We start from the raw sequence: 24468 nt of genomic DNA, 5'->3' as shown, positions 1-24468 counted from the left end.
AGTTTGGGGTCGAAAAGGACCCCAATACCTTTAAAGTAACTTTTGTTATGAATGCTCCCCTAGGGATATATGTTTTGTGAAATGTTTATTTATACTATAAATTTAATGTCAGAAAATTTCAAGGCTCTATATAGCATGTATATAGCAAAAGTTATGGCAAATTTAAAGGGTTCGAAATCATTTCAACTAAATTTTGGGAATTAGCTGCTTCGCAGTAAATAAGTTTTGTGATTTTTTACATTTATCTGTTTCATACTTTCCAAAAATACTCCTCCTATTCCTTGTTATCGTTTTTTCACGAGAATAAAACTTATAGACAAGTTTTATTAACCCTCTACAACCTAACCCCGCCTTTAGACGGGCTTCGATCTAAAAAATCGCCAAAAATCAATTTTCCAACCGATTTTTGATATTTAAAAAGCATTGGAAAGAAGAACTCTTAAAATTTTAGAAAATTTCAGGGTTGGAAGTTTAACTTGTTTTATGTGACTTTGCCAATGTTTTTAAAAATGTCATTTTTTTAGGGTCAACTTTGGCTGTGTTTTTTACTAACATTTCCTATATTTTCAGTAAAGAAGTATGCAGTAATTTTTGTAGTGTCCCAGACTATGCCTCTACGCATTTTTTTGCAATTTAAATGATGATGGTGCGATTCTATGGCAGAAAATGTGAAAAACATGCAAAAAATTTAAAAAGTGACTGTAAAAACATGAAAAAATTAGATAGGCGAAATGTAATTATATTAGATGGTAGAGTAGGCCAAATACTACCAAAAACAAACATAAACTAAACAAGATAAATGCAAATTAAAATACTAAAAATGAAACAAGAAAAACATAAAACAAGAGAAGTAAAGTTTTTCGTAGAACAAAAGTTGCTCAAAATGACCTCCTGAACACGGGAAAAATAAATATCTTCGAAAAAAAATTTGGGCAGTAGAGGGTTAATTTATCTAACTTCTAAGCCAGTGTTAGTTATAAAACCAATTACAATTCCTTGCTAGATCCGCCGAAAAAAAAAATTACCCTGTACTGAGTACCGTTCTTGCGCTGTTTGCCCAAAAGAAATTCACTGTGCACAATTTTTTTCTGTAAAACGCAGTTTTCACTAATAGAATATTTTTAATCGAACATATTCTAAATCAGGAAGGATAAACATAACTTTCTACGTACCGTAATCTGGGGCGAGTGTGGTGTTTTGAGCACTTAAAAAGGTTTTAAATTTGGAAATGGATGTACACATTTTGTTGTTCTGAGTCTGTTCTATCCGAAACCAACCAGAAAAATCAAAATATTGCGCTCTAACATGGTTAAAACTGCTGTCCCAATTCACCCCATGTGTCCCAATTCACCCCAGTTGACGGTATAAATCTTCCATGGGTGTTCTCAATTCTAAATATTTTGCTTCCGCCATGCCGTGCACCGTATACACTGAAAACCCAACCATGGTAGTTGCTACCATACTGTAGGGTACCGACGTATTTTTGCTAAAAACAATCCGTGCTTGAATTGACTGACTAACGTAGTCAGTTTTACTATGTCGAGAGCGGAATGGTAATTTTAACCCTCCAATACCGAGAGAATGATTATTAATTTTGTAATTGCTACCATGCAATTTTGTGGAAGTATGGTACATTTGACCATATTTGCGTTTACTTTTACTAAAAAGCCATAGTTAATTTAATAAGCAGCATTTTTAGCAAATGTTCTTAATTCAATTCAATTCAATTCATATATATATTTGTACTAATCAGAATACAATTTGCTTAACTAATAACAGAATGCAGAGTTTTGGAGATCCTTACAACTACAAATTAATTCAAATATAATCAATTGGATGAAATAAATTCAGTTTCAGTCGGTTAAGCGAGAGCAGAAAAAACTTTCTAAAATAACTGCTACTATTACTATGGAAAGAGAAGAAGGATAGGAAAGCTTAAATATATATCACAGAAAAAAAATCAGTTCGTTACTGAAGGCGAAGACTATTCCACATTGTGTGAGCTTGCACCTATGCAGGGCATAGGTACTTCCCCATCAGCTCTTGCAGCGCGAAGAACTGCTCCAGCTTGTTTCGGCAAGTGTTGAGTCGCGTAAACATGTCCCTCGCAAGGGAGAGGAATTCGGTGAGGGTGAATAAATCACCATCACTGTTGCTGTCCGGGGTTGGACCGTTTGCGGTAGCCGCCACGCTGGCGTAAGTACGCCCGAATCCAGGAGGATTCGTTTGACGGGGTTCGGTCGAGGGTTGACCTGTCGAAGTCCTTGAGGAATGTGGTGCTGGCTTTTTCCTCTTCTCCAGCGCCTCGAGGTAGGTCTTCCTAGCGGTGCACCCGCGCTAATTTGCAGTGTGGTTACCGTCACAGTTAGCACACTTCACGTTCCGCTTGTTCTGCTCGGCTTGGTTGTCCTTTCCCAGGGATGCTTTCTTGGGCAGCGTGCATGCAGCCGTAAGGTGGGCTGCGCTGCACTTGACACACTTCGGTGCCAAAGTGCAGTTCCGGGAACCGTGTCCAAAACGTTGGCATCGGTGACATTGGGCAGCATCGGAAGGCCGCTTACTGAAGTATCTCCAGCTCACCATGAATCCTTCCAGCGATTTAACTTTGCGCAGGTCCTGGATCTTAACGGAACCGCGTTCGAAGTACAGCAGCCAGAGAATCTGGTCTCCGACCTCGGTTACCTTATGCGAGAGCACTTTAGCTTCTCGCGGATAAATTTTTTTTTTCGCGAGAATTACATCCACGAATTCCTTGGGTGGCACTAGGATGGAGAACCCAGTCACCACTACCTTTACCGGAAGGTTTTCCGGCGAATCATGCGTGTAGTACTGAATGTTTGCATCTTTCAGCGTTTTCAGCACTTTCTCGAAACGCGGGCGATCTCGTGTGATGATGTTTACGGACGACTTGTTAATACGCATCAGGTATTGACAGTCGGCATCCGCCAATGCTCCCTCGATTTCAACAGCTGGGCGACCAGGCACTGTAATCGGTGGCATTTTTTTTTGTTCGATTTTTTACTCTTTTGCTCCCCCGCGGTGGAGGTGCCCTTAGCCTGCGACGGTGTAGTAGTAACACCACTGACGTCGTCGTCGTCGTCTCCTTTGTTGTCATCAGACAACGCAGCGAAACCGTTTGAGGTTGGAACCGCCGTCGAGGAAGTTCCCGGCTTGTTGGTGGACAATCCACTGGTTCCGGGTTGATCTGGGTTGGCAAGTGCCGCTAGTCCACGCGTACGTATGGGGCTACGCGCAGGTACGTAGTTGGATGGCAGCTTCAGCAGGTTTGTTGACCGTTTGGAGCCAGACGAGGAGGTCTTCCCGATGCTGCTGCAGGAACTGGCCCGGCCACGTCCTCGAGGTGCACTCGAGCTGCCACGGCCGCGGGTGTTCCTGCCCATCGTGCGGGGAAGAACTCGCGATTAATACAACGCACTTTCACCGTAAATCGAAAAAAATTCGCGGAGCATCAACACAGGCGATGTTGCTGCGAACAGGGTAACGACCCCAATGGAAATGTTCTTAAAATTACCATGGTCGGGCTTTCAGTGTAGGCATACAACTATTTTAACATTCACGATTATACTCCAGTTTCCAACAGTGTTGTACATAATTTTTTTGCCAAATTGGCTAATGATTATTTGTGATTAAATATTATTTATTGATCTGCGCGCCTGTGTGCTTCTAGCAGATGCGGCGAATGCAGCTGATTTAGGTATTCTCAAAAACTCAATACTTTAAAATTCGATATCTCTGGAACGAAACATATTCCTTTCTGTCAATAAGTGATTCTTATGTGAAATTGACAGGGGAATACGATGGTGAGGTCAAATTAAAAAAAATAAATAGGGTTGTTTTGAGATACGGCCATTTAAAGTTTTCAATTGCGCAATACACGTAGACAAATTATCTTAACACTGGAACGCCGAACGCATGTCCAACTTACACGGACGCCCAAGCCTCCCAAAAAAGGTGGAACGGTAACTTCAACTCGCTGGTTCTCGGGCATTACTCAACCAATCAAGACGATTCTTGGTTCCAGTGATTTGTAAGAATGTCTAGAAGATCCTAACATTTTGCAGAACTTGATTTGAACAAATCTGTAATTTCTGCGACCAAAAACATCGTTCCACCTTTTTTAAAACAACTGTCTCCGCGGAATTTTCGGCGATTTTTTTTTTACTCGCGAAAAAAAAAAAGTTGGAACGATGTTTTTGATCGCAAAAATTACAGATTTGGTCAATTTAAGTTCTGCAAAGTTCTACAATCATCTAGACATCCTAACAAATCACTGGAAAGTAGAATCATCTTGATTGGTTGAGTTATGCCCGAGAACCATTGAGTTGAATTTACTGTTCCAACTTTTTTGGAGCCTTGGGCGTTGAAGTGTTAATCAAAATTTTGACCACGGAAATCGATTCTACGTCCAATTTCCTTCAAAATTGAGTATATGACCGACCTTCTTCGATTTGTGGTTCCTGAGCTATCGCCGTTTGAAAATAGGGGTTTCGCTCACAAATCGCCAAAAAGTCGATTTTTTGGGGAGGTACCAGAATTGATGGGGTGGTCCGATTTGTACGAAATTCGGGATTTTTGCATGTTTTGATAGTATCAACAGCCCAAATTGGAGCAGGATCGGAGAGGGTAATTTTCAAATTTGTATTTTTTCTTGCACACTTCAGATGGAATGACCCATAAGCAAAGTATATTGGATGTGGGTTATCCTCCACCACAATATAATAATGTGTATTTTAAAAATGGTGGCATCTATTTGCTACTGTCATCACTGTTATATATAGTTTTTTTGTATAAATAATTTGGGAAACCGGTCGTTACAAAGTAAATGTTTGCGTTTACTCTCGTTCTGTTATTCTCCTGGTGTCGACCAGATAAAAGCAAGCTCAGATGGGAATCATTAAAACGATATGCGCTACTAGCAACATTTGTTCTTTTTCTTGATGTTTCCGCCCTTGCGTAGATTCACCGTGTCGTTGTTCTGATCCGTCTGAACCTTGGAAGGCATGAAAACAGTACTTTTATTAAAGAATACCAGACATTTTTTTGGCGGTACAACTTTACCTGTTTTTGTGTTTGCTTTTTGTGCCGTAGAACTTGCTCCGTAATGGCTAAAAACATCTCTTCCACGTTCAGGTTATCTTTGGCTGAAGTTTCAAACAGTTGAATGTCCATCTGCTTTGCAAATCTATCACTATCCTCGGTAATAACAACTTTCCTATTAGGGTCATCGTTTTTATTCCCAACTGAAAATTAAGCAGTTGCATTATTTCGAAACCTTTGCATTTTCAAAATCTTTCCTCACCTAGAACTTTATTCACCACATCACAGTTGGACTCAATCTCTTGTAACCATCGTTTCACATTAGCGAATGATTCCCCGTTTGTGACATCGTAAACCACAATAACTCCATGCGTTCCACGGTAATATCTAAACGTTTGCAAATAAAACAAGATTCACCAACCAGATGATGACAAATGAGCAGTTCTCTACGGAATCGGTCTTTTTTCTTTAATTTTATTTTTCGTATTTTTTAATCCGGCTGAAACTTTTTTTGTGCCTTCGGTATGCCCAAAGAAGCCATTTTGCATCATTAGTTTGTCCATATAATTTTCCATACAAATTTAGCAGCTGTCCATACAAAAGTGATATGTAAATCTGTATCTTTTGAAGGAATTTTTTGATCGATTTGGTGTCTTGGGCAAAGTTGTAGGTATGGATATGGACTACACTGAAAAAAAAATGATACACGGTAAAAAAAAATTGGTGATTTTTTATTTAACTTTTTGTCACTAAAATTTGATTTGCAAAAAAACACTATTTTTATTTTTTTTATTTTTTTTATGTTTTAAATGACATCAAATGACTTTTCAGAAATTTCCAGAATGGGCGAAAAATCTTTGACCGAGTTATGATTTTTTGAATCAATACAGATTTTTTTCAAAAAATCGAAATATTGGTCGCAAAAAAATTTCAACTTCATTTTTCGATGTAAAATCGAAATTTGCAATCAAAAAGTACTTTAGTGAATTTTTGATAAAGTGCACCGTTTCCAAGTTATAACCATTTTTATGTAACTATTTTGAAAATAGTCTCAGTTTTTCATTTTTTTAAATAAGTGCCCATGTTTGCCCACCCTTGAAAAAATATTTTTGAAAAGCTGAGAAAATTCTCTATATTTTGCTTTATTGAACTTTGTTGATACGACCCATAGTTGCTGAGATATTGCCATACGAAGGTTAAAAAAACAGGAAAATTGATGTTTTCTAAGTCTCACCCAAACAACCCGCTATTTTCTAATGTCGATATCTTAGCAACTATAAATCCGATTTACAATGTTAAAACATGAAACATTCGAGAAATTTTCCGATCTTTTCGAAAAAAATATTTTCAAAAATTTTAAATCACGACTAACATTTTAAATGGGCGTAATATTGAATGTTTGGCCCGTTTGAAATGTTAGTCTTGATTTTAAATTTTTGAAAATATTTTTTTCGAAAAGATCGGAAAATTTCACGAATGTTTCATGTTTTAACATTGTAAATCGGATTTATAGTTGCTGAGATATCGACATTAGAAAATGGCGGGTTGTTTGGGTGAGACTTAACACTGGAACGCCCAACGCATGTCCAACTTACACGGACGCCCAAGCCTCCCAAAAAAGGTGGAACGGTAAGTTCAACTCGCTGGTTCTCGGGCATTACTCAACCAATCGGGACGAATCTTGTTTCCAGTTATTTGTTAGAATGTCTAGATGATCCTAAAATTTTGCAGAACTTAATTTGATCAAATCTGTAATTTTTGCGACCAAAAACATCGTTCCACCTTTTTTTTTAAACGACTGCCTCCGCGGAATTTTTGGCGAATTTTTTTTTACACGCGAAAAAAAAAGTTGGAACGATGTTTTTGATCGCAAAAATTACAGATTTGATCAAATTAAGTTCTGCAAAGTTCTAGAATCATCTAGACATCCTAACAAATCACTGGAAAGAAGAATAATCTTGATTGGTTGAGTTATGCCCGAGAACCAGCAAGTTGAAGTTACCGTTCCAACTTTTTTGGAGCCTTGGGCGTTGGAATGTTAAAAAACATCAATTTTCATTTTCAACTATGGGTCGCAATTCGCAATTCGCAATTTTCAGTGTAAGAACGGGCCTTGACCGATCTTATGCACTAGGTTCCCGACGAACACGCACTGCCCTTACACCTACATCTCACCCTTGCTCTGAGTCAGTACGAGCAGCACGCTAGAACACGCTTTGAGTGTTCGTGCCAGGCATGCACACCTTCTTTTCCGGTTACGCATTTTAACTCGGCCGGGGGTGGTACATTACGTAGGGTTTGATGTAAGTATAAGCGCCTAACCATTTATAGTGTTCCTATCAATTTTCATTATAGCAAGAACTGTTTTATTTTTAGTTTGAATTCAAAACTAATTGTTATTAACTGTGTATTGTTTTCTCCTGAAATCTTCCCTATTGTTGAGTCGTGTTTATATGTAGCTATTTCTTTTGTCGCGGTGTTTTGTTACAATTTTTGGTCCTAAGCATGTTATAAAAGTTTTTCAAAAGTACAATAGTAATATTTGTTTTAATCCTTTAACCATTCCATAAATTGAGTAAGAGCTCAAACCTCACTTGTTTGAAAAAAGGGTGAAGATTGAAAACAATAGAAAACAAAGAATCAATAGTAAGAGAATGATGAGCGTATTTTCAAGAATAAAAATGAGAAGCTAGATGTATTAGATGTAAAATTAGACAATAGTTAATAAATAGAGATACAAAACAAGCTTAGATAATAGTAATGATAATGTACAGGACAGATAAAAAATTAATCAAATATATAAATTCGCAATAAAATCAAAAAACATTAGGCAAATGATAAATAGACTTGATATTACTAGTACATTAAGGAAACGTATATTTTTAAGGAAAAAATCAAAGTTTGTTACAGCAGTATCAATTGGTAAAAATGAGTGGAAAAGCTTTGAGAGATAAGAGAATCAAAAGTTAGTAAAATCAAAATCAAATGATGGATATTAAATAGAAGAATCAGTGAAGAAGTGAGAATCAGTAGAGCAAAATAAAAATAGGAGATAGGTGGTAGCTGAGAATGAAGAGAAGAGAAACCCCGTTGTGCGATGTTTCAGGTACATCCACAGCAGTTGACTCAACATACTGTGAATCAAAACAATACCGTCTACAATCACAAATTACTTCCCTTTCCCACATTGTCGCGCCCCTTTCTTTTAGCCGTCTCGACTCTGACCCGCGGTGGTCAAAGGTTTACGATCCGTTTCCACAGGTCACCAGCTAGGTCATCATGAAAACCAAGCCAACGTGGAGGTAAGAAAATAGGACACTCGCAAGGAACCAGAGCTATACTGTTCTGATCAAGATAATTCGGATGATCTAACAGAACTACGGATGTAGTTAGTTACGCTCCTTCCAGGATGTTCCTTACGTGGACGTTAACCGAAGAGCACGCAACAAGGTCAGTGCCATTGCATGCTCTTAGGTATCAATCCTTGGCCTGCAATATCTCAGCAACTATGGGTCGTATCAACAAAATTCAATAAAGCAAAATATAGAGAATTTTCTCAGTTTTTCAAAAATATTTTTTTCAAGGGTGGGCAAACATGGGCACTAATTTAAAAAAATGAAAAACTGAGACTATTTTCAAAATAGTTACATAAAAATGGTTATAACTTGAAAACGATGCACTTTATCAAAAATTCACTAAAGTACTTTTTGATTGCAAATTCGATTTTACATCGAAAAATGAAGTTGAAAAATTTTTTGCGACCGATATTTCGATTTTTGAAAAAATCTGTATTGATTCAAAAAATCATAACTCGGTCAAAGATTTTTTGCCCATTCTGGAAATTTCTGAAAAGTTGGCATTTTATGTCCTCTAACAGCGGTTCTCAACCTTTTCTTGGCTAGGTACCCCTTTTCGTTTTGCTTAAGCTGCTGGTACCCCTTAGTTTTTCAACATGAAATGTTTTCGCCATTTTTTTTTTGCTTCCTGGGTGTTTTTGAAACCGCATTGACTCAGGGTTATTCAAAAACACTTAAAAGTGAAAAATATTTTTTGTATATTAAAAAATCCAAAAATATTGTTAAAAGTTAAAGTTTGTGTCTAAAATTATTTTAAAACAAGTACTGGGTAAGCCTTTTTTGTACTTTCCAAATATTATAAGAAAACAAAGGTTTTGAAAAAAAAAACTTCATTCGTGGCGTTTACATTGTTTTGGCGGTTATGTGGTAGTAGAATCAGCTAATCGCATTGCTAGCAACAATTCCTCATACTGGAAACATCAAAATTGTAAAAAATTACGGCCATACGAGCGATTGTTCCTCTTGCCCCACCTTCCCCTACTTTTCTTCGATTCGATTGAAAATATTGTAAATTTTACTTAAAAAACTTTTTGATAAAGTTAAGTTTTCAAGTTTTTTTTTTTTTTTTTTTTTTTTTTTTTTTTTCGGGAGGGTGATCCAGCCGCACATCGTTGATGTCGAAACCTCTAAACTGGGCCCTCGTCCTGTCACGTCCGTCAGTAGTCTTGTCGTACATTACAACTAGAACCAGATCTGCCAATGAATTAGTACACTTCGACCAAATAAACACTGACGCTGTATGGATCTGACTCTAGAATAAATGCACAGTTGTGTGTTATTCATAAGTCCAAAATGTTCAATTATTCAAATAAGTCCAAATATTAATTTGCGGATAACTACCTAACTTGAATTGAATACAAGATTTAAAGTAACATATCCGAAAGCTACTCTTATCTCAAATCCCCGACATTTTAATTAATAGCCAAAAAATCTAGAACGTTTCTTTTAAAACCTGTCTGGCTTCTTAAAAAAAACACAAAAAAAAATAGATTAACATTTCATATTTTACAAGTCGTGAATTGAAAAAGAGACGACCATGTGATCGTCAGAATTCCAGTAGATCCTCGATTCGCAACAATGGTCGATACAATCATAATCCGACAGTCGTTAGTTCAACAGATCAACGAATTTAGTCCGATATCATTTCACTATTGATTGATCGAGCGAGACTCTATGGAAATTTTGACAAATCAGAATGGTTTTTATGCTACTTGAATGAAAATCACCGATAGGATTACTAAATTCACTATTACTAATTTTGTCCCTAAATAACTAAATGCAAAGTATAAAAAGTTGATATTTATAGTTAAAATCCTAAATTCTACAAAAACTGAATTTTTAAAAACCTGCATCCTAACCTGACACCCACATTAAGATAGGGAAAAATCACATATGTAGCGGTTCATTGTACATATGTGATATTTCCACTATCGGAGAACCTCTAGTCTCGATGACAGCTTACCGGTCATCGATTAAGCCCTGAGACTGCGTCAAAGTGGGTTCTTGTAGCATGAAGTGGTGTCCATGTGTAAAAATGGAAGCTTCAGCAATATACTGAAAACTTCGATTTTAATTCCACATCGGATCAAATCATACTCCTTGCCAAATAAGCATCAAACCTATGATACTCATTATGACAAAGCCCAGGGATAAAGTTAAGTTTTCAAGTTGTAACTATTTTCAATTAAAAAAATCTAATATTTTGCATCCCTAAAAAAAATCTTTTTGCAATTCCGTCGTGAAACTACACAGAAAAAAATATCGTGGTAATTTTACATCTGGGAAGGGGTACATCTTTTATGTCAGAAAAAATGTTTAATTTTACCTCTACAAATGCTTAAATTTACCTCTTATATGATGTAATTTTATGTCATATATGGCGCAAATTTACCACTGAAAATTATGAAATTTTCCTATAAATGGTGAATTTTACATCTACAAATGTTTAATTTCAGGAAAAGAGAATGAGAGGATAGGTATCGAATTGTCATCAATTATAGAGAATATAAACAAAACGAATTGTCGAACTAATCTTTTTATTTTCACCAGGGGATTTTCGTCGGTAACAATATAACAATATCATAATAAATCATTAAAAAATAATCACTTACGGTGCATTATTGTCCGCCTTCAATGATCTTTTTCCGGTCAGCTTTGCAGAAGGTGAGGAGCAGGTTTCCGGCGGTGGCCGACTCAGCGTAGCAGTGTGATCAATGAGACCGAGCCAGGGATGAGGCTGGAACCCGGCCGGTTGGTATTGAGATTCGTAGCGACAGCATGAACTGCCGGGTTTGTCTACAGCAGGAAGACTCCTTCCTCCACGGCCGGAAACCACTCGTCGAGCAAATGCCAGTGCCTGATACCAGATTCCGAATCGTGAACACGCGGGTGTGTGAAAATGGGCGCCTCTTGGTGGACTTTACAGAGCTTGAATCGATTCTCGCTGGAACTTCCGGTTTGACACTAGTTGACAAAAAAAAACAGTCGAAATCGTTAGACACTTTTCCCACATGTAAAAGCCACCGATTCTCTTTTACCTGCAAAAAGTGAGGAATTCCGTCAATCCGGATCTCGTTGTTCACCTGCGCCGCAATCTGTCAACTGGTTTGTCCATGTTCACCGTCTCTGGTCCTCCTCCTTTTGACAACGCTTGCCATCGTGGGCAGGCGGCTCTTGTCGAAAGTTTAACAGTTCTTCTTCCGAAATCTGCTGACCCTTGGAGCTTTGGAGGAACACAGCCTGCGGAGTAAATTTGTGCCGGATTATCAAAACTGTCAATAAAAACGGACTCCAAAAGAGAGAGAAATTCAACCGTGGCTCAACATGGGCAATTGTTGCCATTGCAGCCGGAGACAGGTGCCGAATGAACATAGCACACAGAAGGAGGAATCAGGTTCGTCGAGGAAGATTCTTAGCGGGAATTGACAAGGGAACTGGAACACAGCAGACGGAACCGGCGGGAGCGAGTATTTTGTTAATTTCGCTAGATAATTGAATCCTTCCTGTTTCACAAATAGTAGTATACCTTCACTCACAACATTCGCACCGAAGCACCGAAAAACTACTGCAGATTACTTATTTTTCCTAAATAAACACGACGAATCAACGCGAGACGATCGTTTTAGCAAATATCAAAACAAAGACTTTGACAGTTATGAAATTTGCAGTCGCCGTCTTTCGATGTTGTTGTTCGAAAACTGTTGTGTGCAATATTGCATCGAAGTCGTGGTAAAATTACACCTTCCGTATAAATATTTAACCTTTTTTAGAGTAAAATGTGTTTGGTTAAATTTTCGGTTGCAATTCATCTAAAACAGATGTAATATTACATATTCCTTTTTTAAGCATTCCATTTTAAAGCTTCGATTTTTACACAATTTTTTGCTGTGATACTTACTTTTCTTGTCATTCTTGAACGACGAAATAGCCTACTTTTCTGTACCAAAAATAACAGAATCGAATAGAAACAGTTTTCAAAATAAATGCTGAAAAGTTCTACTTTTACGCACTGAAATGGGTACTGAAAAGTTGAACTTTTCAGCACTTGTTTCGAAAAGTAACACTTTTCAACATTGTTTTGATTTAAACGAACTATTGACAAATACATGAAAATTTGACTTAAAATTTCACTCAATGGGTGTTTTTTTGGAATTGCAAAAAATGTTGTATGGAACTCGTTGCAAAACTTGATTTTTTCAGCACTCGTCGAATTTATCCAACTCGGTGAACCTCGTTGGATAAATGTACGACTCGTGCTGAAAAAATCCTCTTTTTGCAACTTGTTTCATAAACTACTATTACCGTCATCTGGGGCGAATCGGGACTACAGTATGAATAGGGACAGCAGTTTTTAGAACACTTAAAAGCTTGAAATTTGGAAAACGATGCACTTTTACAGATGTTCTGTGTCTGTTCTATCCTAAACTATTAAAAAATATCCAAATATTGTACAGTAACAAGGCTAAAACAGCTGTTCCCATTCGCCCCATGTGTCCCGTTTCGCCCCAGATGACGGTACAGCTTTTTTGAACATTGAACATTTTAACCTTTTAAACAACACCACGATAATATTTCGAAAAGGCGTTTTGTTTGATAATTTTGAAGAAAAGTCTTGATCTTGAAATTGAAATAGAAAAATTAAGAAAAAAAAATCACTTAATCACACATTTTTTGTAACATTGAAAATGAGATCCATATTTTCCAAGATAATATCAATAAAAAAATTAGGTACCTTATTGGGTAACATTACAATAAAAACATTTTTTCCTAAGTTTAATTTTTGGCAAAACTAAAAGACAGGTCGAAAATATAATGTTAAATTATGAAACATTAGAATCTTTTACCAACCTATTGAATTTGTTCAAGAGATGGTAGTTTCTTTCTTTCTTTTACAGATATGAGACAAAAATTTAAAGAAAAAATTAGCAAAAATCTAAAAAAACGGTACACTTTATTTAAAATAATAAAATGCAAGCGATTTTTCTCATTTAAATATTTTAAATATTTTTTACTTGTGTATGGACAGCCCCCATTTTGTATGAATCAATCAATATAGCTTTATGACGTTTCGCGTACGCACACTAGCGCATCATTTGGTTTTGCTGGCTGACAAAATTTAACCTCACTTTATTTTCGTGTACGTACACGCAATACATACGCACGTAGAATGCTCTATAATGCAAAATAGTTTTTTTTTCAAATTTAATGATAATCGATTTGCAAAAACGAAGTGAATAAAATAACCTGCAAAAATTGTTGCGTTATTTTTTTGTTTCTAATCTGTTGGTTTTTGCTTCTCTCAAAATTTTTGTCTGGGATATTATTCAAATGTTCGCCATTACGGGGTTTGTCTTCCGGTACCCCTTGAGACCACTCGTGGTACCCCCAGGGGTTCATGTACCCCAGGTTGAGAACCGCTGCTCTAAAACATATCAAAAATAAAAAAATAGTGTTTTTTGCAAATCAAATTTTAGTGACAAAAAGTTAAATAAAAAATCACCAAAATTTTTTTTACCGTGTATCATTTTTTTCAGTGTAGTCCATATCCATACCTACAACTTTGCCGAAGACACCAAATCGATCAAAAAATTCCTTCAAAAGATACAGATTTTTGAATTTTCACATATCATTTTTGTATGGACAGCTGCCAAATTTGTATGGAAAATTATATGGACAAACTAATGATGCAAAATGGCTTCTTTGGGCATACCGAAGGCACCAAAAAAGTTTCAGCCGGATTAAAAAATACAAAAAAAAAACGAATGACCGAAATCTCAGAGAATTGCTCAAATGGCAACATGCTATCAAACTTACGTGTTAGTTATGGTTCTGAACCGTTCCTGCCCAGCGGTGTCCCATATTTGCAGCTTTACGCGCTCTCCGTTGATAACGACGGTTCGAATTTTGAAATCCACTCCGATGGTTGTTATATAACTGCCAGAAAAAGTGTTGTCCGAAAACCGGATCAAAAGTGAGGATTTACCCACTCCTGAAAAGGCATTAAAAACAACAATACATTTTATTTAATAATACAGTACTCTCAAACCCCGATGGTTTGACACCAACAGTTGTCAAACGAACGGGGTCACTTTTTAGTTTGACACCCATTTTACACGGAGTTCACACACACTATCAAACGTTTGTGTTGATAGTGTACGTGAGCGCCGTGTAAAAAGTGACAGTTCGTCACTTTTTAGTTTGACTTCGACCAACCAACGGGGTACAAACTAAAAAAGTGTCAAACGAATAAGTGACCAACCTCCGGGGGTCGCTCTATCATTAGGTCTATTCCCGTACTGCAGAATTCTGCAATTCTGCACGAAATCGGCAGCAGGGCGTTCCCGTACTTTTCTGCAACAAAAGTAACTTTTCTCCCAGGTAGAACTTCTGCAATGAGAGAGGTTGAAGTTGCAGCAAAACCGTTCCCGTACTTTTCTGCAAGCTCTTCTCTTTCTAGTTGCAAAGTGACTGCAAGTTGGTGTGATGGATGTTGAGTACACGCTGACATAAAGTTTGTAAGTTGGGTGAAATCAAGCATTTTATTATTAGTTGTAATAAATTTGAAGTTTTATTATTACTAAATTGAAGTAGTCTTTTTGAAGGGACGTTTTTATATTTTGAATTGATGGATTTTTGGAGTAGTTTTTTTAATGTCTGTTTAGTGTTAATATTTTAACCTGACAATAAAAAAGATAACTAAAGCCAGTTTTACAGCACGGCTAATACCCCAACCAAAAAATTGTATTATAAAAACAAATTGTTTTTAAAAACTTTTAGAAGACACATTTCTTTTGTGTTTAATAATTTCAAATAAATATTTGTTCAGGAATAATTATTGATCTTCAATTGTTTTTGAATAGACTAAATATGTGTGTTTAAATAATAGGTAAATTTAATTGGCAAATAATAAATTGTACCTTTAACGATGCTACCATTTTGTAATTTTGTCGAATAATTCTATTTTAAGAAATTTAAATTCTAAAATTCTTAAATGCCGCCATCTTGATCATAAAAAGTACAGTTTTTTAAGAGTCATATTTTAGGATAGAAACTCAGATAAGAGGTTTTAGAGATTGGAAATTTGGACAAGATTTTCGGTAAATAGAGTATGAACTGTTTCTACTATTTTAATATTTGAATTTTAAAATTTTTGATTTACATTTTACTTATTTTTGAAATTTTTCAGTTTCTTTAAATATTTTGTTTAACTGTAGCTTTTGAATTTTTGGTTTGAACTCTGAAATATTCATTATAATTTTTTTAATTAGAATTTCAAAATATTAAAATTTTTGTGTTTAGGAACTTTTACGTTGAAAACTTAAATTATTTTTTATTTTGAATTTATAAAATTAAGATCTTTTTGAAATTATAAACATTTTGAAATATTTAAATTTAAATTATTTGTATTTATTAAGATTTGAACGTGGCTTTGAATTTGTGATTTTTTTTTTATTTTCTGATATACAAATTTGAATTTTTAATTTTCTCAAATATCTGATTTATTTTTTTAAAGTTTCTCAATTTGAAAATATAAGTTTTTTTGATAAATATTTTTAATTATGAATTTCTTAATGTCCAGATTTCGAAATTTATGAGTTTCAAAAATTTTGAGTTTGTGATTCATTTATTTTTTGAAAATTTTCAATTTCGCTGCGTCACCGTTGTTCTTCCATGTGACATCTAGTCATAATTTATTTAAATTATCCTGAATAATCTTTGAAACATTTTGCTATTAAAACAAGTATTTATGGTCCCTTCTATATTAAACCTTTGTTTGTCTTTTTTTTAATATGTTTATTAAACGTACCTGTCATTCTCATAAATTGTTTACCTAATGTAAAACACGGCGTCTTTTTCAGGGGGTAGTAATTTTTGAGAAATAGCAAGAAAACTGTCATATACATATAAAAATGTGGAACATCCCGTTCATTTGCGGGGCGAACGAAAATCTTTGGTCGGGAAAAATCAAAGTTATCCTCATTTGAAGTTATTGAACTTTTTTCCTATCGGGCGAAACTTCGTCTATTTCAATTTAGTATTGTTATAAGTCTACATAGACATGATTGCAATGATGCAAGGAACATTTTTCCTGAAGCACGCAAAGTGATTGAAAATAAGGGAAAAAAGTTATAAAGGTTTTATTGGAAATTTGGGAGATTTTCTGATAAAATTGCACACCCTTTTCCAAAAACGCAATGTTTTTGATAATCAGATCATTAAAGTAATGAACTCTTTTTTGAGAAATGTTTCTGGGCCCATTGAGTATACAAATCACTACAGAAAAGTGTAATTGGTTGGGTTTATGCTCAACTGTTAATCACTTTTATGAATTTTGGATTTCAACCGAATCAACATATTTTTGTGTGTTTTTGTTATAAAATGTACCGTTTTCATTAGATTTTCACATTAGTATTAGTCTTATTAAAACTCACAAGAGATCTCGTACTTATTTTGAGGTCAAAATCAAAATCAAATCGAATCATCCACATTTGGTGGTCTCTATTGCAAGTTTCTGCTCGAACCTAGGAGTCCGAAGGCTTGAATGGGGAGAACACCCAAACCTCTTTCTACTCCAAGGAACCTTCCACCCCAGTGTTTGAACTGACGACCTTTGGATTGCGAGTCCAATCGCCGCCAGCGATTCCACCGGAGTAGGCTTGGTTTGGTGTGTTGTTTGTACATATGGCATGGAGACAACTCCTACACCTGGAATGACTTAACGGCCTAACAACCAAGGCCGGGACCGACATTTTACTTCCTCATCCGATGGAAGGTTGGAGCAGATGGGAATCGAACCCAGAATCATCCGCTTACAAAGCGGACAGCGTAACCATTTGGCCACGCACTGCCACTGTAAATAGCAAAACAATTTAATTGTTGTATTCTCGGGTGAGTTTTCAAAAAGCCGTAAGAGCCACCGTGACCTCTGACACTAGTTTTCGTTTTTCTCCAAAAAGAAACAAAATTTAATTTATCTTTAGTTTGGGGCACTTGAAGGACGTGTAGATGAACAATCTCAAGCATTTTTGATATTGGTTTTTCGGAAGTAGGTCGAATACCGATGCAAAAAGGACTTTGTTTACCAATGGCTCTTACGGCTTTTTGAAAACTTATCCGAGTATTGTTCGTTGTTTCAAATGTTGATGCCAGACTTGTTTAGTACACGCAAACCTGGCGCTTATTTATCAGACCGATCTCTGATAATCGTCTATCAGAGATTCTCTGATAAACTTTTTGGTTTGAGTTCATACAAGAAAACAACTTTAACGCACACATGAGCACAACATTGTATCGTACACGAGAATTCACCTCTAATTCATCCAAAGATCGTTGCGCCCCTAGTGGCGGATATCGGCATAAGCCGTCATCTCAGACGGGGAGCATTCAGCGATTATGTGAAAGGGGCATACAAAAATTACGATACCCATTTAATTATTTGATAAATTTAAATTTGTTTTTTAAATTGTTTAATTGTTTAATTGTTTAATTGTTTAATTGTTTAATTGTTTAATTGTTTAATTGTTTAATTGTTTAATTGTTTAATTGTTTAATTGTTTAATTGTTTAATTGTTTAATTGTTTAATTGTTTAATTGTTTAATTGTTTAATTGTTTAATTGTTTAATTGTTTAATTGTTTAATTGTTTAATTATTTAATTGTTTAATTGTTTAATTGTTTATTGTTTAATTGTTTAATTGTTTAATTGTTTAATTGTTTAATTGTTTAATTGTTTAATTGTTTAATTGTTTAATTGTTTAATTGTTTAATTGTTTAATTGTTTAATTGTTTAATTGTTTAATTGTTTAATTGTTTAATTGTTTAATTGTTTAATTGTTTAATTGTTTAATTGTTTAATTGTTTAATTGTTTAATTGTTTAATTGTTTAATTGTTTAATTGTTTAATTGTTTAATTGTTTAATTGTTTAATTGTTTAATTGTTTAATTGTTTAATTGTTTAATTGTTTAATTGTTTAATTGTTTTAATTGTACCTTTGCTGCTACCAACAAGTAAGTACATTTGATTGCTGAGTGAAGGTTATTCTGTATTTGGTGAAGTACGGATAGATTTCTAATTTTATTTTTCCTCTTGCAGGTTGTGGCCGTAAGATGACAAGGAAATCTGGAGCTACCAGCATCGCGAGGCCAGCCGAATGCATTTCCTCGTCCGGCAGATCCTGTTTATCAAAAGAGTGCTTTGTACAGTGTTTAATTTTAGAAAAATAAACGTTCAAAAACAATTCCATCGACTGATTTTACTTCCGCAAAGCATAATTTCATCCCTACCAATACAAATACAGAAGTTCAGTGGTGTGCGTGCGTTTTTTTACAGGAACGACGCTAGCGCTGCCCAAGCGGCGAGATTTGGCAACAAAACTTTTGCTAAAAGTTCACCAACACAATCAAAGAATTCATCTGTCAAATCTGCCCGCGTGAACCTCATGAACTTTATCAGAGAATGTCTGATAAAGCTTTGACGGAGAATTCTCTGATAGAGACGCTCTATCAGAGAATCTCCGATAAATTTACCGAGTATTTCGGTCAATTTGACCGAAGTCTGGGTTGCGTGTATGCTATGCTTAATTATTTGAGATTAAATTAATAGATTCACATACATTAAAATTTTTTAATGATTTTTACGCAATATTTATGTTATTACCAATAATTCAAGTTCAACTCTGTAGTTTCAATACAAATAATATAGCCCAAATGGAAATACAAATTAACAAAAGGCATTGAAATAGAAACCCTGTGATTGTATTTACACTGCATGTCTCAATTAGATAAAAAAATATCATGTGGACCATGTACTCACAAAAAAAAGTGAAAATTCAATGTAAACGGTACATTTTATAACCAAAAACACACAAAAATATGTTGACTCGGTAGAAATCCAAAATTTATAAATGTGACTTACAGTTGAGCATAAACCCAACCAATTACACTTTTCTGTAGTGATTTGTATACTCAATGGGCCCAGAAACATTTCTCAAAAAAGAGTTCATCAAAATAATGATCTGATATGATCTGAACCATAAATCATGTCTCTGTAGACTTATAACAATACTAAATTGAAATAGACGAAGTTTCGCCCGATAGGAAAAAAGTTCAAAAACTTCAAATGAGGATAACTTTGATTTTCCCGACCAAAGATTTTCGATCGCCCCGCAAATGAACGGGGATGTTCCACACTTTCATATGTATATGACAGTTTTCTTGCTGTTTCTAAAAAATACTACCCCCCTGAAAAAGACGCCGTGAAAAGTTTTGAGTTGTTTCTTATATATAATGTCTACCTAAGCATAATTAATTTCTAATTCAATAAATTGTAGGACATGCTTGATTTTTTGAATAAAATGTTGAGTTGCATGAAACAATAATGTCTCGGTTCTAGAGGTAATTAGGCTTTCAATTACTTTTTTTGTCAGTATTTTTTTAAATTGAAATAATTAAAAAACTTTAATACCCAATTTGAGTAAATCCACTCAACTGTGTACAATATTGCAAAAAAAAGAACTGGAACGCGCTACCCAGGCAAAAGTTTTGCCGCTTCTCTCCTTGCAGAACTTCTGCAAAAGAGAGAGATGAAGAGAGCGAGCTGAAAAGTACGAGAACGCGCTGCAAAAAAAAAGACTTATGCTGGCTGCAGAATTATGTAGAAGCTGCAGAAATTTTGCAATTCTGCAAGTACGGGAATAGACCTAATGATGTTCATTATTTTAATGCAAAAATTTTTTTTCGTCTTTTGCAATCAGTTTCATTAACACTCAAACGCTCGGGTAGTCATTTGACCCCTATTTTTTTTCTTAAAAATCCCATAACTTTTGATAGAATTGACCAAATTGGATGCTTCCGGTTGCAAAAGATCCAGATTTGTCTATATTTTGAACTGTCAGATGGGGCACAATTATGGTCCACTTTTACCGGAGATATTCCAGATTCCATTGGGGTACCTCGGCCCTCCTATTTGGGGTTTTGGTCAATAGAACAAAAACCATTGCATAGAATAATGCCGGAAATGATGCAAAACTTCAAGGAATCATTCTAATACATCATCCTGCATAGATACATGGCATGGCCAAGACCTTCGGGCACCGAAACAGGTTCCAACCGGAAACGGTTCACTGAGCTGATGTCGATTGGTGCCCAAATGAAACCGGTTCCGGTGCCCCATAGGACTTAACCATGTCAATTATGTTTGCTGGATGATATATTAGAATGATGCCTTGAAGTTTTGCATCATTTCCGGCATTGTTCTGTGAAATGGTTTTGTTCTATTGAAAACCCAAAAAGGAGGGCCGAGGTACCCCAATGGAATCCGGAATATCTCCGGTAAAAGTGGACCATAATTGTGCCCCATCTGACAGTTCAAAATATAGACAAATCTGGATCTTTTGCAACCGGAAGCATCCAATTTGGTCAATTCTATCAAAAGTAATGAGATTTTTAAGAAAAAAAATAGGGGTCAAATGACTACCCGAGCGTTTGAGTGTTAAGATTGATGCAGGGAATCATGAGAAATAAGCGATTCTGTTCTTCAATCCAGCAGAAAGGAATACGATTTTTGGTAAGTAACCTCATTTTGGCGCCACCTACATTTGAAACACAGTCGCGCTGCAAAACCTCAATTCTTCGATGCTTTGCGCCATCTGTCGGAATTATGGAGCTTTTAATCGCGAATAACCGAACAGCGAAAATTTGAATCGTCATTCTTCGATGCTTTGCGCCATCTGTCGGAATGATGGAGTTTTTAATCGTGTATGATTTTCGTCTGCCAGGTTTTTTTCAGATTTTTTTTCTGAAGTGGGTACTAAAGCCCTATGTAAATTTTTATGTACAACGGTAAAAAACACGATCAAAAACCATTTTTGATCACTTTTTTCCATTTTAATGCAAAAAAAAAAAAAAAAAAAACAGGACAACATTTTTTCGATGGATCAACTATGGTCCCCTTGGAACGAGCTGTCAAGTAGGAGCTTTTCTATCAAGAAGGACCGCGAGGTTAATTTTTCAAAATTGATATAAAAATCCATTTTAAACTCTTTGTGGTTGTATAAAGGGTCATTGTACTCAGAAAAATAAGCTTTATCGCTGTAAACAATAATATCAGCAATCTTAGCTTCATTTTAGGACCCAATTTGGCCAGATTTTTGCCTTCCTCACCTTACTGAGGAAAGGCTATAAAATCGCTCGAAAAATGAACTTATTAGTTTGACCTCGTAGACCCACCTTCACGTATACATATCGACTCAGAATCATGTTCTGAGCAAATGTCTGTGTGGATGTGTGTAGGTGGGTGGACAAAAAAATTGTCACTCGATTATCTCCAGACTGGATGAACGGATTTTGACCGTATTAGTCTCATTGATCCGTCTTGGGGTTCCATAGGCCTCTATTTAAAATCGGCAAGTTTAGTTAGGTACTTCAAAAGCTATGCTATAAAAACAATTTTGGCGTATGTCCGGAAGATTTTAAAAATGGTGGTTTTTGCAAGAAAATCTATCATGTTATACATTTTCAGAAAGTTATTAAAAAGACCTTTCTAATGAGTAGAAAACATTGAAGATCTGACAACCCTATCAAAAGTTATTAGCACTTATGTGTTATTTATACACTTGTTGGAGGCCGGGAATTGCGTTGGAGAATTTTAACGGTGTGCGTCGCGGTCATCACGCAGGATTTTCGTTGCTGTTTCCGTCTTTGTTGTCCCCCCGATTGTGTGTGTATTTCGACCCGGGCGATTTCGCGGTGTTTGACAGTTGCGTTGGAGAATTTTAACGGTGTGCGTCGCGGTCATCACGCAGGATTTTCGTTGCTGTTTCCGTCTTTGTTGTCCCCCCGATTGTGTGTGTATTTCGATCCGGGCGATTTCGCGGTGTTTGACAGTTGCGTTGGAGAATTTGAACGGTGTGCGTCGCGGTCATCACGCAGGATTTTCGTTGCCATTTCCGTCTTTGTTGTACCCCCGATTGTGTGTGTTTTTCGGTCCGGGCGGTTTCGCGTTTTCGCATTTTATTTGGTTTTATCTTTCCACAGCCGGCTGTCTAAGATTGAATCATTTATGCTAAACTCAACACCAAATAACTGGGAATAGTCTCATCCGCATACTCCGACTGTTTGCCTTGAGAATGCATAATACATCACACCATTAAACAAAATTTATTGATTATTGTATGATCGCATCATCATCCTCTATGTTGAATCCTGGTCATTACTAACAACACTAACAAAATCCCAAGTAGAAGTAGTTTTCCGGCACACGTGGGGGTGTGGATATCGTATAGAACCCACCCTTTGTAGCAACCTGTGCTAACTAACATTCCCGTCCCAATCCCCCGAGATCTACAAACTGACATGGCGGGCGCCGTTGGTGGCCAACGACTGTTACCTATTTGCTCTAGATCTAGTTTTAATGATCTTGATGTTTATCTTTTTAGCGCATTCATACATGCTGTTGATAAGGGAAACACCATTAGGTTTTATACCGTGACGTCATTTGACAGCTCGTGTGCACTGTTTACATGGTCTTCATCGATTGTCGACGAATTTCCCCGAACAAAATCGACGACCGCATCGAACTGTGCTAAGTCCATGTAAACAGTGCACTCCTTTCTAACCTCCAAATCGAGTCGGCGTAAAACCTAATTAGATCGTTTAAGCGTATGGTCGGTTGTATTGATAGGATATTACGGTCCTGTTCAGCAACGGAGAAGGACAACCATGGGTGGTCTCTCATGCTCATGCTCATGCTCATTTATACACTTGTTGGAGGCCGGATTTCAGATATTGTGATAGAAATATTGCCTGAATCATCCATGCGAACTATCTTTGGATAGGTTTTTTATCAGACCTTGCCGATGAGCAAGAAATATTTAAGGTCTGTGAACCCTACCAAAAGAAATGAGTAATAAAGTTGATTTGTTAAACATGTAGCTATTTTTACTGAATGTATTGACTTTATGAATGTGAGGAAGGCACCAACCACCTAAAGGTGGATTAAGTAACGTTTTTCAATTTGGACCTGGCAACCCTGGTTGGGATACACTCAAATTTTACATTTGTTTTTAGAACCTAATCAACATAAAAGTCCAGACATTTACTTCAACTTGCTGTTTTGATATCCGATGAAAAACACAAGACCAATAGATGTCAAACTGATTTACTTGATGAAGGTTAAGTGCCTATGCGAAACTCCCAACATGCTTCTAATGGTTGACGAACAATCAAATATATTAAGGTTGAATTTTGTCTTGAATTCTTACACAAAAGTATCTACAACATGGAAATCTCTGGAGCTTACTCGTCGGATGAACGATTGAAATACTTACCACTGTCTCCGATGATGAGGAGCTTAAATAAATGATCATATTCACGAGCCATGATTGCTGTCTGGTTGTCTGCAGTTGTTAAGTTAAAGCAATTTCCGTATTTTGTGCTAAAATACACCACTTTTCGGGAACAGTCAACGCACTTTTCAACACAAAAGCATAATAACTGTGGCAAATGGAATTAGAGGAGGTTTTAGAGGATATTGGCGATATTTTTTTAGGAAACACGACACAAAAATATTTTGCTGCGAATTAAATGGATGAAAAAAAATATCATCAACGATACACACTCGAGGAATTTAAATTATTTTCGTAATTAAAAAAAACACAAACACGTCAAAATGTAGCCAATCTCAAAACTGAGTACCAGTCGGCTTGAGTATACCCTGTTTGAAAAATGTCGCACGTCGTACGAGTTGTTGCACGGTTCTGATTTTACCGTTTCGATATCGATTGGTCGAAAGGACGACAAACACTTGACATGCCCGACATAGTTTTTCTCATCGATTTTTTGACAGCTCGATGACTTTACCGTGTCGACGTAAACACTTTGACAGTTTTATTCATGTTTTGAACATGTTTGATGAACAGAAGAGCGGCAAATTCTGCCTTGTCAGAAGTTTTTGAAAAAAGAATCGGATCAGTAATGCGGTGAAGACAAAAAAGGGCAAGATTTTAGTAGGTACTTGCGAAACGAATTGAAAATTCTTTTCCGGAGAAGAAGGTCAA

General features: G+C 36.0%; 1 protein-coding gene and 1 long non-coding RNA gene across 4 annotated transcripts; both read right to left on the bottom strand.

Moving 5' to 3' along the window:
• Positions 1 to 4708: 4708 nt before the first annotated feature.
• LOC6047947 (ras-related protein Rab-35) lies at positions 4709 to 24021 on the bottom strand. 2 transcript variants are annotated; one of them, XM_038264867.1, is made up of 5 exons: positions 23740 to 24021; positions 14229 to 14403; positions 5321 to 5445; positions 5080 to 5261; positions 4709 to 5005 (listed from the first exon to the last, which is right to left on the bottom strand). In XM_038264867.1, the coding sequence occupies exons 1-5, from the start codon at positions 23789 to 23791 to the stop codon at positions 4934 to 4936; spliced, it is 606 nt and encodes a 201-aa protein (XP_038120795.1). In that variant the 5' UTR covers positions 23792 to 24021; the 3' UTR covers positions 4709 to 4933. The 2 variants fall into 2 exon arrangements, with proteins under 2 accessions (XP_038120795.1, XP_001864935.1); XM_001864900.2 differs by having other exon boundaries at positions 4833 to 5011; positions 23740 to 24019.
• Positions 10818 to 12236, bottom strand: LOC119770281. Of its 2 annotated transcripts, none has more exons than XR_005278748.1 (3): positions 11941 to 12236; positions 11453 to 11654; positions 10818 to 11378 (listed from the first exon to the last, which is right to left on the bottom strand). It is a non-coding gene; the product is annotated as an uncharacterized LOC119770281 (long non-coding RNA). The 2 variants fall into 2 exon arrangements; XR_005278749.1 differs by having other exon boundaries at positions 11951 to 12236.
• Positions 24022 to 24468: the final 447 nt, after the last annotated feature.

Source organism: Culex quinquefasciatus, chromosome 3 (assembly GCF_015732765.1).
Source record: "Culex quinquefasciatus strain JHB chromosome 3, VPISU_Cqui_1.0_pri_paternal, whole genome shotgun sequence".
Classification (NCBI taxonomy): domain Eukaryota; kingdom Metazoa; phylum Arthropoda; class Insecta; order Diptera; family Culicidae; genus Culex; species Culex quinquefasciatus.
This window is presented reverse-complemented; position numbering and strand designations above follow the sequence as displayed.

Excerpts from the sequence above, each read along its gene's own strand:
- LOC6047947 (XM_001864900.2), bottom strand. The coding sequence starts at position 23,791 with ATGGCTCGTGAATATGATCATTTATTTAAGCTCCTCATCATCGGAGAC. Across the intron at positions 14,404-23,739 it reads CCTCATCATCGGAGACAGTG|GAGTGGGTAAATCCTCACTT; the intron begins GTAAGTATTTCA and ends ATGCCTTTTCAG. Across the intron at positions 5,262-5,320 it reads TGTGGTGAATAAAGTTCTAG|TTGGGAATAAAAACGATGAC; the intron begins GTGAGGAAAGAT and ends CTTAATTTTCAG.